Raw genomic sequence first — 19,563 nt, forward strand, 5'->3', positions numbered from 1 at the left:
TGAGCATCCTGATGGCCTGGGGATAGAAGCTTCTTCTGAGTCTTTCTGTGCTTGCCATGAGACTCCGGTATCGCTTGCCTGACCGCAGCAGTTCAAAGAGGCAGTTGTTTGGGTGGCTGGAGTCTTTGATAATTCTCTTAGCCTTACCCATGCACCGCTTGTTGTAAATGTTCTGGAGAGTGGGAAGCCCCCCTCCAATTGTGCGTTCGGCTGAACGGGCCACTCTCTGTAATCTGCTACGGTCTTGTGCGGTGCTATTCCCAAACCAGGAGGTGATATTGCCAGTCAGGATGCTCTCTATTGTGCATGAGTAGAAGTTCTTAAGGATCTTCTGACTGACTTGGAACTTCCTTAGGCGCCTGAGGAAGTAGAGGCGTTGCCGTGCCTTCTTCACAACACTGTCAATGTGTGTGGTCCATGTCAAGTCCTCGGATATGTGGACTCCGAGGTACTTGAAACTGTTCACTCTCTCAACCGGTGCCCCATCGATGCTGAGGGGGCTGTAGTCCCTGACCCCTGACCTCCTGAAGTCCACAATCATCTCTTTTGTTTTGCTGATGTTCAGGGAGAGGCAGTTCTCCTGACACCACTGCGACAGATTCTCTACCTCTTCCAGGTAGGCCCTCTCGTCGTTGGCAGAGATCAGGCCCACCACTACTGTGTCATCCGCAAATTTGATGATTGTGTTGTTGTTCCGCTGTGCCACACAGTCATGTGTGTACAGGGAGTAGAGGAGGGGACTCAGAACACAGCCCTGGGGGGCCCCTATGTTGAGCGTGATGGATGAGGAGGTGCAGTTGCCTGCTCTTACCACCTGGGGTCTACCCGTCAGGAAGTCCAAGACCCACTGGCAGAGGTCATAGTTCAAGCCCAGGTCCCTGAGCTTGGCTATGAGTTTGGAGGGGACTATGGTATTGAATGCTGAGCTGTAGTCGATGAACAGCATTCTCACATAGTTCCCCTGCCACTTGTCCAGGTGTGATGCTGCTGTGTGCAGCACATGGGCTATGGCGTCCTCCGTGGACCTGTTGGGGCGATATGCAAATTGCAGGGGGTCCAGGTTGATGGGGAGGGAGGAACAGATGTAGCCCTTCACTAGCTTCTCAAAGCACTTCATGGCTATGGAGGTGAGAGCTACAGGGCGGTAGTCGTTGAGGCAAGCAGGCATAGATTTTTTGGGTACAGGGATAATGGTGGACTTCTTCAGACAGGTGGGGATGACAGCCTGTTCTAAGGACAGGTTAAATATGTCAGTGAATACCGGGGCCAGTTGGTCGGCACAGACTTTTAGGACGCGGCCGGGGATGCCGTCCGGTCCTGCTGTCTTCCTGATATTCACTTTCTTAAAGGTCCTCCTCACCTCATGTTCTGTTATCCTGAACACTGAATCTCCATCAGCAGCGCCCCTCCCCCCCCCCCCCCCTCCATTGCAGTGGTTTGTAGGCTGGTGTTGTTATTCACAGCCTCAAACCTCGCATAGAAGGTATTGAGATGATTTGCTAAGGAGATGTCACTGTTCAGTTTGAGGGGGGTGCCTTTGTAATCTGTCATCGTTCTGAGGCCCTGCCACATACCTCTAGAGTCAGCCTGTTCAAACTGAAGTTCAACTTTATCCCTGTAACGCCGTTTTGCCTCTATTACTGCTCTATTACTGTATATGATATCTTTCCACATCATTCAGCCATAATTCCATTTCATCATCCCCACAGACATCTTCATTGGTAAACAACAGGTGAATGTGATCAAATGACAGTAGTAGAAAAGACTCACGCACATCCCAAGTGTAGTCACGGGTGCTAGACTCGAAATAGATCTGTAATGTTTGTGGAAAAAAAGTCTGCACACCGTCTATAGTGTTCCCAAGTTTTAATGTACTTGAACACAACGTTTCGGCCTGTTGCCTTTTGGACACTTGAAAAAGGCCACAGGCCGAAACGTTGTGTTCAAGTACATTAAAACTTGGGAACACTATAGACGGTGTGCAGACTTTTTTTCCACAAACATGTGATCAAATGACAACCATAGCCAAGGAGCTTCGTTATGGCATTGCTCCATTTCGGGAGCGAGAAATGTACGAGACGTCACGAGAGGACTACGAATAGAGACCAGAGAACCAAGGCCTCAAGGCTGAGATGTGTGAACACGGTCTTCATTCCATCCAGCCAGCAACAGGAACCTTGTTGACTCCACCAGTATCTGCTCGTTCCACGTAATTGTACGTGGTTTAGTCTACAGGGTCCTCATTTCAGATGATCGAAGTTCTCTTGGTAACTTGCGAGGCATTACATGGTCAGGCTCTGCTCTATATGTCTGAGCTGCAGTGCCCTGCGAGGTCTCTTTGATGAGTCATGGATTGGTCCTTTGAAGAACACTGTGTTGATACAGGCCCACGGTTCGTCTGCGGGGCAGTGAGCAGGGAGATTATTCCTCCATTAGATAGAGCCACTAGTGTTTTGCAGCCAGACAACTGCATGAGAGTCAGCAGAGATGCAGAACCTTACCTTACATTACCATGGCCCCTAGTCATAGGAACCCTATCAAGCCATAGCCTTTACATATAAGTCATAGGAACTCTTATTGCCATGGCCCTTAGTCATAGGAACCCTATCACTACCACAGCCTATTATAACCAAAGTCCTTAAATATAAGTAACTGTCACCATACTTGACCACAGTCATAGATTAGGAACCCTATCACAATCACATGTACTGTAAGTCATACAGTAGGTCTGTCCTGCATGTCGTCCCCAAGAGGCCAGCATATGTCTTTAGAAATTCATTCATTCATTCAATCTTTATTTCAATTTGAAAATAGAATTTCCAATGACGTTGAGTATTACATACATAATAAATACAAGAAATATACAAGAAATTAGTCTGTACAATCAATTAAAACAACTGCAGATTATGGTGGAATGGTTGGTGACCAAAGGATACCAAAGTATTGAGTTTTTTTTGTATGATGTTTCATGTGTCAGGAGCACAGAAGATAAAAGCAGATTCCCAAGTTCAGTACAAACTCTAGATGATTTGGGCAATCTCCAATTATACCCTTTTATCCAATTATAAAAATTTATATTTGCTTCCACTACTGCACCTTAAGCTTGAGTCCCAAATCTCGTTGTATGCAAATATGATGACAATGAAGTACAATCTAATCGAATCGAATTATGGCGTTATATAGAGACAGATGCCAATGCAGCTCTCGCCTCTCTGCTAGGGAGGACCATCCAACCCTATTATACAGGACATAATGGTGAGTACCATAACTATCAACGGTGATACATCTAATGGCTGAATGATATACGGGGTCTAAGAGTGGAAGCTGCCACATGTCTATAAATTACATTTTAGTAATCCAACACAGACAGGAAAGCTGCTTCAATGACTCAGTTTATTGGCATGAACGCCCACATGATATTTAAATGTACGTCTTTCATAAAGTCAAATACCAAGGTATTAATATTCCGAGACTCTTTCAATATCAGACCCACTCACAGTAGACATTTAGCAATTAGTCATTGTGAACAACATCTTTGGCTTTCGAAAACAACATAAATGTTTGTCTTACTGGCATTAAGCACCAGTTTGAGACTAATGAGCACAACATTAAAGGAGTTGCAGATTCTCAGAATCTGCGATACAATAGTGTCATCTACATAAAGATGAACTTGACAACCACTCAGAGATGAGACACTATTATTGATATAGATGGTAAATAAGACAGGGTCCAAGATTGACCACAGCGGGACACCCGTAGTCTCTCAGATAAGTAGCTTTTGAACCAACTGCTGTGTTGAATGCCTTCGACAGATTAAACAGGGCAGCACAGTGTTTTCTTCAAGGGTGGATACTGTGTAATTTATAACTAAAGTAGTAGCTGAAATCGTGCTATGCTTTTCTCTAAATAAATGGTGTGGGCTTAACAGAATATGTTGAGATAAATGCTTTAAGTTGGTTATTTACTCCAGGATAACTTGATCGATAGTTATTTAGGTCACTTCTACTGTATCTCCTCCTTTATGCTAGGGGGTTACATGGGCCGCTTCCCAGGCATTGATTAGGGACTATACCTGTTAACAAAGAGAGATTCAATATTATGTGTTATTTGTTCTGAAATTAAAGGTGCAGCTAGTCTGATGAAGACAGGATCCAGATGAAATGGCCATTTTGCAAGATGGGTAACACAAGGGAGTATCAAGTCAAGTAATCATCAATGGACCTGATTCTCGAAGGGACGAGAAAGTTACCAACAAACTTTTTTGGCATTCTCGAACGGCTTCTTTTCGTAAATTTGTTCGTAGCTACGAACAGGATTTACCAACTCGAAAAGGCAGCCATAACTTGGATAGACTGGTGTGCGCCCTTGTTTTTAATTTGGGAGAAATCGTTGAGGATTGTGTTCGATTCTACAGACATCCTCGGAATTAAATAATTATAATGATGATAAATACGACTATATCTGGATGTATTGGTGGGCACCCGTGTTTTTAACGGCAAATGCTTGGGGATTGTGTTCACTTCGACTCTACAGACATCCTTGAAATTAAATAATTATAATGATAATAAATACGACAATATTTAGTAGTGTCAATACTGAACGACTGCAATTTATTTGACTTTATACGTATAGGCCTAGCACATGCATGAGTCTGGTTTCTTTTGAAAGGTAACATTCTGAAGTTTCTTACACAATAAAGAAAAATCACTATGAATAATTAAATAGACATTAATGTAACAGAGGTTTGAACACACTGAAGTAAAGGTTTTGTGTACTCACATTTCTGTTTAGTGGTTGCCAGATGCCTGTTTTTAAGTTCCAGCTGAGAGGTAAGAGCTGGAAAACATAACGATTCCATAGCCTGAAGTCTTATGTAGTACAGGTCCAAAGTTGATAAAAATCCCATGGAAAATGTGTGTATCACAAAGGTTTTTGTAATGTGTGTACCGGTAAAAATTCAGCGTGATTATCCAAAATGGCCGTCCACTTCCATTAATTTTGCTTCTCGAGTGAAAACAAAGGACTTCTTCGTCTTCTTAGGACACCTTCCCCCACTCTGAGAGCCCGTCTGGGATCCATTTCGGAGCAGATGCTCCTTGGCTACAACGGTGGTCAATAATTTTCGCTTTCAGCGGTGACTGGTCAGTTCAGGACCGTTTACAACCGGACGTGGTTACTCATCGGGACGACTTGTCAAATGACGCTCGCCGGATATTTCGTAGAGACCCGAAAGACGCAATAGGTTGAGTGTGGTGATGATCGAAAGGCGGAAAATTCAACTTTCAAACAATGTTTTGTTTGATTGGCGAAAAATGCAGCCCAGAGCCGGCAGACGAGAGCAAAGTGCCGCGACGTGCGCGCGTCCCACGGCTCATTGGACGTTAAGAAATTAATAAGCTATAGATTTATATGGAATTTGTTATTCTATTTGTTAGTCTATTCCACTATATCCGCACGATTGGTTTTAGTTCTTATTTATTTTGTCATCATTTGCAGTGTGTGTAATGCTCACGATGCATCATTGAGTCATGACTATAAATGTAAAACTTAATTGTTAATGATACAAATATTGTCATATTTATTATTATTATAATTATTTAATTCTGAGGATGTCTGTAGAAGCGATGTGAACGCAATCACCAACTATTTATCCTAAATTAAACCTTTTAACAGTTGTATCTGTGCATTGTATGTTACTATTGCACTTTACTGTTACATTTGCACTCTGGTTGGATGCCATTTTTGTTGTATTGTACTTACATTTGAACCTAATGTAATCAAATTTAGATCAGTCGCAAATTGCTTTTGCGCTACCTGTTGAATATTTCCCCCATAAGGGTCAACACGAACCAGATACAATGGATAGCCTCTCCTTATAAGGAGCTGGCGGGGCGTTTCTGTATGCAAATGAAGGTGTACGAGAATGCGCTTCCAGTTTAATAAGAATGAGTGATGTTCTTCATTCATGGGAACCCAGCTGCGATGATTTTGGCCATTTACAAAGACTGTTTCACGCGTTCAGGAATCCGGAGGAGGATAAAAAGTAGATAGATATTTACAAAGATGCTTCCGAACATGTTTGAGAATGAGGTCCAATGTTTTCAACCTGCTTACATACCATCCTGAATTCTAAGTAATTTTCCAAAAAATATATTGTGCATTTCCAAAGTCAATATATGAACATATCTACAGTTTAGACGTGGAGTCGTCCCTGTTCACCAACATGGATCGAACTGACTCTCAAGATCACAGGAATAACGAGTGACGTGAACTCTGTGTTTAGGGTGGATTTGTTTTCAGAGCTATACGGCAGAGCAACAGTACAGGAGAGCAACAGTACAGCAGAGCAACAGTACAGCAGAGCTACAGTACAGGAGAGCAACAGTACAGCAGAGCTACAGTACAGCAGAGCTACAGTACAGCAGAGCTACAGTACAGCTTACAAGCACCGCCATCCGTTCTTTAGTATAATGATGTCGCTGCATCCTCCACTCCTGTGCCAGCTGGGTGTGCCGAACCTGATGACTCGTGCATGCTTTGTCTGTTTTAACCCTGTGCACTGAAATATTTAAGAGGTTCAAGTTCATGAGACGATCGCTGCCATCTGCAAACCAGCGGCATCCATGCCTCCCATCACGGCAGAGAATAAAGAAGAGCAGCATCTGAAGGAATGAAGTGTGAGAGGTGTGAGAAACAACCAGATATACTGTTGGGGTCTCCATGTCTCCCATGGATGGATCACAAACATCCCGTGGGTTTTGCAGACACATACAGTACATGTATAAAAAGGATCTGCCACTGTACGCAGAGATGGGACATTTAAATAAGAGGCGGAACGTTTACACAAGATTGCTGTCCTGGCAGTCCTCACATAGGTGTTTTATTTTCCTTTTATAAAAAAAAATCAGAATGTCGTTATTTGACTAGGAAGCTGCTGCAAGAGAGCTTTAAGGATTTGTCAGTAAATGAGAGATTTCCTGAATAAAATAAATAAATAAAGCTGAGAGGGAAGAGAGTGCATGCAATCAGTCCCTGGTTTTGTTCCCTACATACAACACATCCTCCTTCCTCGCCATCACAGCAAAGGCTCTGCCTCAGATGTGTTTTTCAACCCAACACACTTTCCCAGGACACTAACGCGGGGCAATTTGAATGCGCGTTATTCAATGCAGCTGCTTTCCTCAGCAATAAATCTGAAACGCCTTGCCCGAGCGATTCAGACCGCCTCCGCGGATTGCGATACAGTCGACAAAGAGCTCCCCTCTTTCTTTTACAAGTGAAGCTATTCTCCAGCGAGTGTGTGTTTGTGTGCGTCTCCTCGGGGAGAAGGACACCGTGAATAGAACCTCTGTCACACCTGAGTCCCCCACCCTCGTATGTTGGGCCTGTTGTCAACGTGCTTGAATTCACCTGTTTCATAACTGCCACCGCCGGTTCCTATTCAGTCTTCAATGTCTTTGTAAAAGCCTACAATTCTGGCTGTGAATATTCACAGAATGCGTGTCACAAAAGGCTACTGGTAAATTTTTCTGGTCACATTTTGTTTCTACTTCTTTTTTGTCCTTTGTGAGTCAATGGTTGGTTCACCATGAGAATGCTGCCACTCTGACCAAGGCCCACCCAGGTCCATTCCCACATTGAGAACAGGGTGAATTGGGATTATGACCAGAGTGTCAAATTATCAAAAATAAATTCACCCACTTTGTTGTTTTTACTGGTTTATCATCAAAGACACACTCGTTATAGAAACAGGAAACAAAAGGAGACTTATCTTTGTATCGCTGTTTTATACACCACGACTGTTAGTCCAACCATGTTGATAGAAATACACTCATTTTAGGGCAGCGCGCTGGCATAGAAATGTGAACAATGGCAAATATATATATAAAACAATATTTCAACAGCTTTGTAAGTGGTGCACGGGCTATTCAATACAGGAGTGTAATAGAGTAGTTATTGATGCTTGTAATGTGTAGAATATAGAGTGAAATACTAGACAAAAATACTTTTAGAATCAAGTGCTGTAATAATTCATTTAATTTCTTGCTACATGTGGTAGAAAGCCTGAGCTCAAATACATTACGATTGCATTTTTGCCTCATGCAGTATTGAACAAGCGCTGAATCACATGTGTGAAGGACAGAACTGATGAGAAGAAGGCAGTATAGGCTCCTGCGTCCTTGAAACAGTTTCTCCCAGGGCTAAAACTCTGTGATACATTGATTATGAGTACATTTAAATGTACTGACAGTATAATGAGGTATCAGTCAGAGTGGCGCGTGCCGTGCGCTTCAACTTTTTGTTCCGCTACTCGGTAGTTCATAACGGTCTCCCTGGTTGCAACTTTATAAAAACGATGACAGGAGAGGTAATATAGTGAGCCTACATCTATCAAATGCAACAGTATATTAAAAAGTTACAACTTTATAATTAAAACCGATCAAAATCCTCCGGAAGGACTATAATGCCCTCAAATTCCAGTTTCATAGTGTTGAAAAGATTGCCCAGAAGGATTATAAATACTGAGGCCTCATATCGAGGCAGCATTTCAAAGACACACAGCAGTGGAATGCGCACGCATTTGTGTACAGTCCTAGCGGAAGGGAGGGGATCGTCCTTCACTGAAGTCAGTCGGTGTTGTTTTGGCCCGTGTTTACATAGACTACTGTACGAGTTCAGCTGAGAACAATGGCACTGGGGCAAGCAAAATGGCTGCCATAATCTCAATGTCAACAACACTGCATAAAGAGTTCACAAACACAAACAAAGATGCCAAAATCTACATTTTATATTTCTGTGTAATAGATACAGTTAAGAGACACTAACTGTGCCGGGGTGCTGCTCTGCGTTTTGTGATGTGACGGTGTTTGTGAAAGCTGATTAAAGAGCAGAGCAGGAAGGGCCAGGTTTAGGGAAACAGGAAGCCCCGACGCGAGGAAACGGCCCACGTCACACCAGCCGTCCCCACACAGCCTCGGCTAAAAGTAGACACGACCCTGCGCAAGTATGGAGTCTTTGCTCAAGTCTCCAATGAAACTTGTACTTATAACAGGTAAGTGCAGCCTCTCATATACTATATATACAGGCATGGCAGGGTACTCGAATTGAGACGGTCACACTTGTATGTACTTTGAGGTTTACCATGTATTGTATGCAGATAGAATGCTCAGAATACAGTAGAGCTGAATCTTTCCCCTGAAAATAGCTTGGGGGTAACAACGTTGACAGTTTTGACTGTCGAAGGTATGCAGCTGTGTTTGGGTACATGACCTCCATTTAAAATGAAATGTGCTGAAATCTGACTTGTTCTATTATAGGTTGCTTATTTGTTCTCATCTATACTTTCCCTGTGAATAGGTGACCTGGTATTCCGTTCTTCCTTTCCCGCTTTGTGTTTGTCAGAACTAATAATGTATTCAGTAACAACTCTTTCCCCCCAGCATGGCTCTCCAGCCTGCTGGACCCATGCAGGTTCTCTGACATTTGTGATTCCTGCCATCACCTTGCAACGTGTAAAGCCCTGAACGGATCCAACGATGCCTGTTTCTGTAACCATGGATATACTGGGGACGGAACCACTTTTTGCAATGGTGAATATAGAGGTTCTTACAATTTGAGTGCACTCAAAACAGGAGCTTATGGCTTGATTGTTTTATTTTCATAATCTACTCGTGTTTTGTACAGTATATAAAACTATTTGTCTTCAAACATAACGAGAACCTGCAAGGTCCAGATGAATGGAGTAAAAAAAAATATATATATATATTTCCTATATAAACCTTCAACAAATTGTTTCGTTTTTTATTGTTTTTGACAAATTGTCTACAGCAGACAAAGGCCACCACACCAGTAGTTTATAACCAATTGGACTAATTTGACAATAAGAACTATAATATATATTACTATATTAAAATAACATATGTTTTCAAGTCACTCATCCATGTTCGTGGAGATAACTAGGTACTCAAATTAAATAACTTCATAGTAAAAAATATCAGTTAAATCAGTTATTCACTGATATCAATCAGTATGCACCATTTCTCTCAAAGTGTTATTGAATTTCAAAATGTCAACTACAGTACTATTTATTTTACGTAGCCTACATTGCCTCAGAGGCAGCAAAGCCAACTGATAACTGTTCATTAACTATGACACAGAGATTTGGATTAAACAACTATAGCCTCAGCTCATAGCGATAATTTAGATGAATAATAACTAATAAACTAATAAAGATTAGAGATCCCTTGTATCATTAGTGTGTCATTTGTGTATTTGCTGGCACACGTGGTACATTTTTCTCCATTTGAAACCCTTCCAGTTTCATGTTTTCCAGATCATTATCTTATTTGTCCATACTCACACACGGCACTAAAGAAGGGCTTCCTGGAATAGCACCTTTGTGCACCATATCCTTTAGAGACGTGTTATGTTTTTACAAGACTAGTTTTGGTAGCAAATCATTCATCATTATCGAGTTTGTAATGTATTTGGAATTTTATCTGTATTAGGAAAACTCGTTGGTTCAACAACTCCAATGTGCTAATCATAAAGAAAGCATTGTGATGTGAGAAAAATGTACTTTATCAGCACTGTGCAGCGGTGTTACAGAACACATTTAATGGCCATATAATGGGGTTTACATATTTCGAGGGCCAAATGTAAATTAAACTGTGAGTAATATAAACTCAATGAATTCCAAAGAAAACTGGCACAATTAAGACGAGATTAATGACTCTTCCTTGTGGGAATGAGTCGACAATAATGGAGTTCATTGGATGTGTGAAGATATAAAATTAAGTAATCCTACTTCGCATTTAATGATTCCACCTTTGCTTATTTCATGCCACGTTACCGCGTTTGCACTTAATCGAGGATTAAGAGTCTCGCTTAAAAAAAAAGTTACTAATATCGAGTAGCATTACGTTTTCCCCAATCTCACAGTCCAGGGAATGTACCGTATACAAAGCAGAGGCTGATTAAAGACAGAACATAATCAAAGGAGAACATTCTCTCTTGTTTTTAATGTCCTGTTTCTTTTTTTGACCGCTGAGCTACAAAACGTCTATTATGAAGAAGGGGAAGAATGGAAAAAAGAAAAGAAAAAGAAGACATTTCATTATGAAATTCCTGGCACTGTGTTTTCTGTAACAATGACAGTTCAAGGGTCTGGAATGTTATGGTCCCGTTTCCCCTTTGAATAGTGTCACCTCCTCCCATTTCTGGAAGCCGGAGGATATCCCTTGGCGGGCGTGTTGCGCGGGGAGTTAGAGCGCTGGGTTCATTATATCTTCCAGACAGATGGAACACTGGAAACTCTGACCAGGTCACTTCCGCCATATTGGAAATCTAAGGGAAATCAGGACTGTTTGATAGCGGGGATGGACCCGTGACTCTTGTGAGCTTACAGACCACTCAGACCACGGCAGAAGAAGAGCCCACTGATCTGAAATTGAACGTTTAAGTCTAATACATTTTTATTTTAGCCCGGGCAGGGCGATGGATTCTATTAAAGTATTGTATTTGTAGAAAGGTTGCTTTATTACAGCGTAAAATGAGCTCACAGCCAGCTCTGTGTACATACCGTCAGTCTAGAGACATATAAACTACTGCACATGCTCCGGCTTCCTGCTATACAGGACTACTCCGATGCGAAAAAGGGCGGGCGTCAGACAACGCCAGTCAAAGTTGCCACGACTACCAACTACACACAGGGAGAGGAGGGGCTGTTGAAAAGATTTGTTGAATTTTTCATCATGGTGGAATTTCCCCTAATAGACATATTTACTTTTAGCAATAACAATTACAAGAATTACAAATGTAAAATGATAATAATAATAATAATAATAATAATAATAATAATAATAATAATAATAATAATAATAATAATAATAATAATAATAATAATAATAATAATAATAATAATAATAATAAAAAATAATAATAATAATAATAATAATAATAATAATAATAATAATAATAATAATAATAATAATAATAATAATAATAATAATAATAATAATAATAATAATAATAATAATAATAATAATAATAATAATAATAATAATAATAATAATAATAATAATAATAATAATAATAATAATAATAATAATAATAATAATAATAATAATAATAATAATAATAATAATAATAATAATAATAATAATAATAATAATAATAATAATAATAATAATAATAATAATAATAATAATAATAATAATAATAATAATAATAATAATAATAATAATAATAATAATAATAATAATAATAATAATAATAATAATAATAATAATAATAATAATAATAATAATAATAATAATAATAATAATAATAATACTACTACTACTACTAATAATAATAATAATAATAATAATAATAATAATAATAATAATAATAATAATAATAATAATAATAATAATAATAATAATAATAATAATAATAATAATAATAATAATAATAATAATAATAATAATAATAATAATAATAATAATAATAATAATAATAATAATAATAATAATAATAATAATAATAATAATAATAATAATAATAATAATAATAATAATAATAATAATAATAATAATAATAATAATAATAATAATAATAATAATAATAATAATAATAATAATAATAATAATAATAATAATAATAATAATAATAATAATAATAATAATAATAATAATAATAATAATAATAATAATAATAATAATAATAATAATAATAATAATAATAATAATAATAATAATAATAATAATAATAATAATAATAATAATAATAATAATAATAATAATAATGAAATCAAAACACATAGCAAGTTACTGGAGGCTACCATAGTCAAACCCAAGACATCAACAAAGACGGGTTCTCATCAGGTCAAAGCTGAGAGTACGAGCGAAGCAAGTCGAGTGTTGTTTGAGACCATGGATCTATTCAAAATGATTCTCATACTGATATATTCAGCAGAGTATTTCTGCAGAATATATCACACCATGCAGACAGAACAATGGAGAGGTCGCCTTTTGACTTTTTATATCCAGAATAATATTATTCTCAGCCATTCGTCTCAGCCATCATTCATCTCAGGCGACACAAACATTATTGAAGATAGCAAGCCCAGGACACATCCAAGACCACATCTAAAACAAAAACAACACTTTCAGAAGAGGGGTCCCTAGTCTGGACCCCTGACCCGTATGGCCATAGACACTTTTCAAAATAGAAGTGAAGGCATTTCTTTTTTACCCAGTAGCACAAGTGGGACGAAATCAATTCTCTTTTAATTCAATCAATTCAAAATGTCAACAAAAGTTGCCATTTACTCGTTGATGATAGAACATGCATTATCATTTAGACCTATGTAGAGGTATTTACCATGAGTAAGGATGTACTCAGTCAGATGTAGAACACAGGTTTATTTAGCTCAAACAGAGTATCAAGTACAAATAGGTCGAGAGTTATTGCTGGATGACTCCAGGTGTGATAAGGCCTAGTATCCCTCCAAAGAGCTCCAGAATCCAGTAAAACCTATAGGTCTTTATAGTAGAGAGAATGGAATTGTGGGTAGATCGGGCTAGGTATTGGCTTGGAGGGGGGAGAGGTGAGTTCGAAGGGGGAAGGGGGGGTGGTTGTATCAGGTGAGAGACAAAAGGTGGATAAATGGGGGAGGGTAGACAGATTGGAGAGGTGTGGGGGGAATAATAATAATGGGAGGGGGGATGGGATCATTATTCCACACCTACCTGTCAATATGTTGGACAGTAGAACCTTTTCTCACCAAAGGTTTCTCAACATTTGAAATTTCAAAGAAAACCAGATTCACTGGACTGAGAGTGAAGTGATCCCCAACCCTGACCGGCACAGCCGTCCTACGAGAATATCTCTGACCCTGTTTAGTCGTCTCTCTCTCCTCTTCTCCTTCCAGACGACAACGAGTGCCAGAACGTGACAGATATCTGTGGTGATAAAGGGAACTGTACGAACACAGAGGGCAGCTACTACTGTACCTGTGTTCAGGGATACAGGTCATCTGGACCCGACCGCTTCCAGCCCAACGACGGCAACTACTGCACCGGTAACGTTCCTTATGTTACTACACAGAATACATTATTGATTTAATTTCAAATCTTTATTTATACAGGTAGAAATCTCATTGAGACACAGTCTCATTTACAAGAGTGACCTGATCCACCAAACAAATACATAAAACAAGTTCCAGACAAATAAGTAACTCAACTAAAAATCTAAGAGAAACAGATCAATTAAATGTTATCGTATATATAAATACATTAAATAAATTAGGAACAAGAACAGGCCCCCATGGATGCCCTCTCAATATTGCATATAAGAAGTTTAAAATCCCCAATGGAAATTAGGTTCAGGAGCCTCAGTTCCTTTTGCAATAAGTTCCACGTAGATGGGGCAGAATAGGAAAAGGCTGTTTTTCAGAGTTCTGTGCGGGCAAATGGTACAGAGAGAGTTAAAAGATCCTGTGACCGCAGGCCAAAATCTTCACACCACATTGTATTTATGTTATACTGCACTGCTATGGTTTACCTGCTGCCATGTATACAGTAAGTGCCTTTTATGCATTCTATGTATCATATTTAATTTCAAACCTTTACTTAAACTCGAAAGGCAACTGAGGTTTCCCTCATTTACAGTCACGCCGAGTGTACATACAGAAATAAGCAAAAAATTATAAAAAGCATATAAAATCACACAGCATATAAATCATAACAATAAGACAACAAGGCGTGACAAAAGTAAGGATAACAAATCAATTAAAACACGAACAACTTGACTGACACAGGTTGGATATCAAGGTTTTAAACTCTGCAACAGAGCGGAGAATCTCAAGCGTTAAGGACTGTTGGAGTTCATTCCATGAGCTAGAGGGGCATCATGGCAAAATGTAGATTTACCCTGTTCAGAGCAAACTCAGGGATTTTCAGTCACAGATCTGAGTAAATTCAGAATGGCTTGGTTCAGTGGGGGAGGTTCCTGTCTCAGCTGAACTGCAGAAACGGGTCTGAGTAGATATTTCACATCTAGTCAGTGTTGGTACAACCCCACATTGCTAGAAAACAATGCAAACCACTGGAAAAGGCCATTTTTACAATAGGGGACCTTTTAAGGACAGCAGTCACTAGAACAGGTTCCATAGGTTCCAAAATTCAATTTCAATAATGATGTAGTATAAGGAGGTATACCAATATACAGATAGAAGACATTACTTGCTTCTGTATTGTACTGTCTTTTAATTATCTAAACTTGTTGTGCGATACCTTTTCTTTTTATATTACACTGTTTGCACTGTCACTGTGTCTCATACAAATATATTTATTTGGTATACAGTATACAGGGTGCTGTCTCATCATATCTTTCCTTGTTTATTTAGTTCAGTTTATTTATCTTGTTTTTACCTTTATTTAGAAAATGTTTGTATTGCTGCTGGTCTCTGAGATACCAAACATAATCTTGTTTGTCTGCCTGTGTGTGTGTGTGTGTGTGTGTGTGTGTGTGTGTGTGTGTGTGTGTGTGTGTGTGTGTGTGTGTGTGTGTGTGTGTGTGTGTGTGTGTGTGTGTGTGTGTGTGTGTGTGTTGTGTGTGCGTGTGCGCGTGTGCGTGTGTGTGTGTGTGTAATAAGTGTGCTTGTGTGGTGTGTAAGTCACTTAAGGCGCTTTTGTGTGTTTGCTCATGTGATCATTTATTTTAGATAATTGAAATGTGTTACCATGGAGATGATCATTTAGTATTTCTCCACAGAAGCATTATCAAAATAAATTTGAACACAAGAGAAACACAGAAGTCTACATCAGGTGTTGACTATACAAGTGGGGATGTAAGAGTATTGTGGGTGAGTGTTGTTTACAGATGTTCACAGACTCTAATACTGACAGTACAATAAACAAGGCGTGCTTGGTGTGTGATTAGACACAGAGTAAACTGATCACATTACATCTGTGGCCCAGCTATGTGTCAGGATGTTGTTTATTTGTTTGTTTGTAGATAAGAATGACTAAAGGAATGTGGTTTCTATGGTATATCTTTGGAGTAAACTGGATCCTTGTGAGTTGTAAGTTAACGCTAGCGTTTCAATGTTGTTGTTTACAGTGGCAGGGCGAGTATTTCCGGGGGATTACATTTGGTTCACAGTGCCTCACAAATGGTGTTGCTGGACCCTGAGGGCCAGCCTACAATAGCAATGTCCATAACTGACAGACTGACTCCCCGTTGTTGAAGACGCATGCATGAGTGGTGTGGCTTAACTAGGCATAGACTTCATACTCTCAACAAGTGAAATGAATGATGACTTATTTAAATATTTATTTTTTGTCTTGGTTCAGTGATTTAGTTCTTGAAAACAACCATATCATCATGAAATAAATCCAACTTCTTGAATCGTATCTGCATGAGATTGAACTATCTTGAAATAGTCATGATGAATATAAATAAGATAAGACATCCCTTGCTAAGATTGTATTTTTTTTTTGCATTGTAATACTTTGCATTCATGGTCAGATCTCCATCTCCATCCATCTCCATGTTTATACTGTACATTTTCATATTGTATGAAGTTGAGTATGAGTCTTAAAGGTGCTATAGATAACATTCAGCAATTAGATGTCGCACTAGAGCACCAGCATGTGGCATTTATCCAATCAGGTGCATTACATGTAAACAACAACATCCATTTTGTACCTGCTAAATTCTATGATAAATTCATGAATCAATCATCTGTTGTGGGGGGGAGCAATACTTGTATTCTGCACCTTTCTAAAAGCTCTGTGGATGTATTATTAAAATTATTACTCTACATAAATATTTTATCAATAGCTTGAGCAAGGCACTGAACCCCAAAACTGCACTGTGGGTGACTCTGTCTGCGCTCTGACCTCTCTGATGAAATGCAAATGTGTGGGGGACTGTGTGTATGTGTAACTAGGAGGGATATGAGGACTGTGTGTATGTGTAACTAGGAGGGATATGAGGACTGTGTGTATGTGTAGCTAGGCGGGATATGATAACTGTGTGTATGTGTAGCTAGGCGGGATATGAGGACTGTGTGTTTGTGTAACTAGGAGGGGTATGAGGACTGTGTGTACGTGTAGCTAGGAGGGATATGAGGTATGTGTGTATGTGTAACTAGGAGGGATATGAGGTCTGTGTGTGTAACTAGGAGGGGTATGAGGACTGTGTGTACGTGTAGCCAGGAGGGATATGAGGTATGTGTGTATGTGTAGCTATGGGATATGAGGTCTGTGTGTGTAACTAGGAGGGGTATGAGGACTGTGTGTATGTGTAACTAGGAGGGGTATGAGGACTGTGTGTATGTGTAACTAGGAGTGATATGAGGACTGTGTGTACGTGTAGCTAGGAGGGATATGAGGTATGTGTGTATGTGTAGCTAGGAGGGATACAAGGTATGTGTGTATGTGTAACTAGGAGTGATATGAGGACTGTGTGTATGTAACTAGGAGGGATATGAGGTCTGTGTGTAACTAGGAGGGATATTATGTCGGTGTGCATGTGTAACTAGGAGGAATATGAGGACTGTATGTATAGCTACTGTAGGAGAGATATGAGGTCTGTGTGTATGTGTAACTAGGAGTGATATGAGGACTGTCTGTGTGTATGTGTAACTAGGAGGGATATGATAACTGTCTGTATGTGTAGCAGCTAGGAGGGATATGAGGACTGTGTGTATGTGTAACTAGGAGTGATATGAGGACTGTGTGTATGTGTAGCAGCTAGGAGGGATATGAGGACTGTGTGTACGTGTAACTAGGAGAGATATGAGGACTGTGTGTACGTGTAACTAGGAGGGATATGAGGACTGTGTGTACGTGTAGCTAGGAGGGATATGATGACTGTTGTGTATGTGTAACTTGGAGGGATATGCAGAAAGACACATTTAAATTGCCTTGTGTACATTGACAATAACGTAATCTTCGTCTTCTTAAAATAAAACTTGCCATGGGACAGAGATAATTTAATTAGTGTCAATTGCAATTGTATTTAGTTTGTTACAGTATACTGAAACCAGCGGAGTAATTATTCAACATAATGTTTTTAGAAACGCTGTGAAACAAGTTGAACTGATCTCACCCCATTCATTGGCAGATTGGTTTCACTTGCTTCAAGAAAAATAAATGTGTTAAGCCTCAAACCAGGATTAAATGACTTGTTTAAAATGGAGATCTCTTTTCCACACCACATGATGTTGTTTCAAGCAAGCTGAAATGTAGATTTTCTCTCCCTCAAAGGAATGTGTTCATAGAAACCGTAACAAAGTGACCAATTTGCATCTGACAGATATTGACGAATGCCAGACTGGACAGATCTGCGGACCGCTCTCACACTGCCTTAATACAAATGGATCCTTCTACTGCACCTGTCAACGGGATTACATCCCAACGTCAGGCCCCAGGAGCTTTCATCCAGAGAGCGGCATCAAATGCAAAGGTATGTATATGGAAACAAGCCCCCCCCCCCCCCCCCGCGCACACACACACACACACACACACACACACACACACACACACACAGGCCTACACAAGCACATAGCATACACACACTCTCTCTCTCCCTGTGGGATGCATTGCACACACACTGGATGTCAGCCAGCCGACTAATATCTTCGAGGAAGCTCTGATGCAATGCATCAGGTAAACGATGCAATTCGTAATGTTCTGATGTTTCCAGCAACTGTGGTGACAAAGAGCATGATATATAGCCTTAGTATCGTCACTGGAATTCTGCCATAACAGAACAGTAACAGTCGTTTTTTGTTGTAGAAATGTTATTTAAAAAGCACCATAATTTCTTTTCTTTTACTAATTGATTTGGTTATTTTTCAGAACACCCCGAGAAAAATTGCCACAACAGCATTGGGTGCATCACGCAGACCATCAACAAAACACTGGCATATGTAAGTACCTCTCCACTGCTCTGCTTCAAGGCCTCAAACCAGGGAGGGCAGGGGGAAAAGGTAGGGTAACACTGCCCTCTACTGGTAAAAGTTAAGATAAATATTACAGGAGACTTTGCTCCTGCTAGTGATGTGCCTTGGACAAAGTGTTGACCATTAAGCATTCTGGAGGATCAATATTAATACTTTTAAGAGGTTTGCGCACCTTCCTTCTCAATTCTCTGAGTGAGAAGTCATAGGCCAAAACTAAAATGTATATCTATACCCGAGCACACTGGTATTTATGTTAGTTCACCGGTTTTATGTGTAAAGAAGATATTATGACTGTGAAGTATCAACAATGCAAGAGTGCTCGGTAGCCCCTTTCGGGACTGTAAATCACGCCAACATCGTTGGACGAGCTAAACGCTCTCCGTCAATATTAAGTCTGTTTTGCGCTGTTCGGAAACAAAACGCTCCTCCTCCAAGAGGTGGACGCAGGCAAATACTGCGGCATGGTCATGCTGGACCTACAAAAGGCCTTTGACACGGTCAATCACTCCATTCTGATTGACAAGCTAAAAGCAATTGGTTTTGATAGTCTATCAGTGAGCTGGATGCAATCCTACCTTGAGGGGAGGGAACAGATGGTGGAGGTA

The 19,563-nt window shown here is 39.6% G+C and overlaps 1 protein-coding gene across 1 annotated transcript in view; it reads left to right on the forward strand.

Moving 5' to 3' along the window:
- Positions 1-8,925: 8,925 nt before the first annotated feature.
- Positions 8,926-19,563, forward strand: part of adgrl4 (adhesion G protein-coupled receptor L4) — a 56,524-nt gene continuing 45,886 nt past the window's right edge. Inside the window, exons 1-5 of the mRNA XM_084307989.1 lie at positions 8,926-9,052; positions 9,441-9,590; positions 13,916-14,065; positions 18,310-18,459; positions 18,855-18,925. Coding sequence (XP_084164115.1) covers positions 9,007-9,052; positions 9,441-9,590; positions 13,916-14,065; positions 18,310-18,459; positions 18,855-18,925 — 567 coding nt within the window. The 5' untranslated portion in view covers positions 8,926-9,006. The remainder of the gene's footprint in view (positions 9,053-9,440; positions 9,591-13,915; positions 14,066-18,309; positions 18,460-18,854; positions 18,926-19,563) is intronic.

This window comes from Notolepis coatsorum, assembly GCF_963971535.1.
Source record: "Notolepis coatsorum genome assembly, chromosome: 2".
NCBI classification, from domain to species: Eukaryota; Metazoa; Chordata; class Actinopteri; order Aulopiformes; family Paralepididae; genus Notolepis; species Notolepis coatsorum.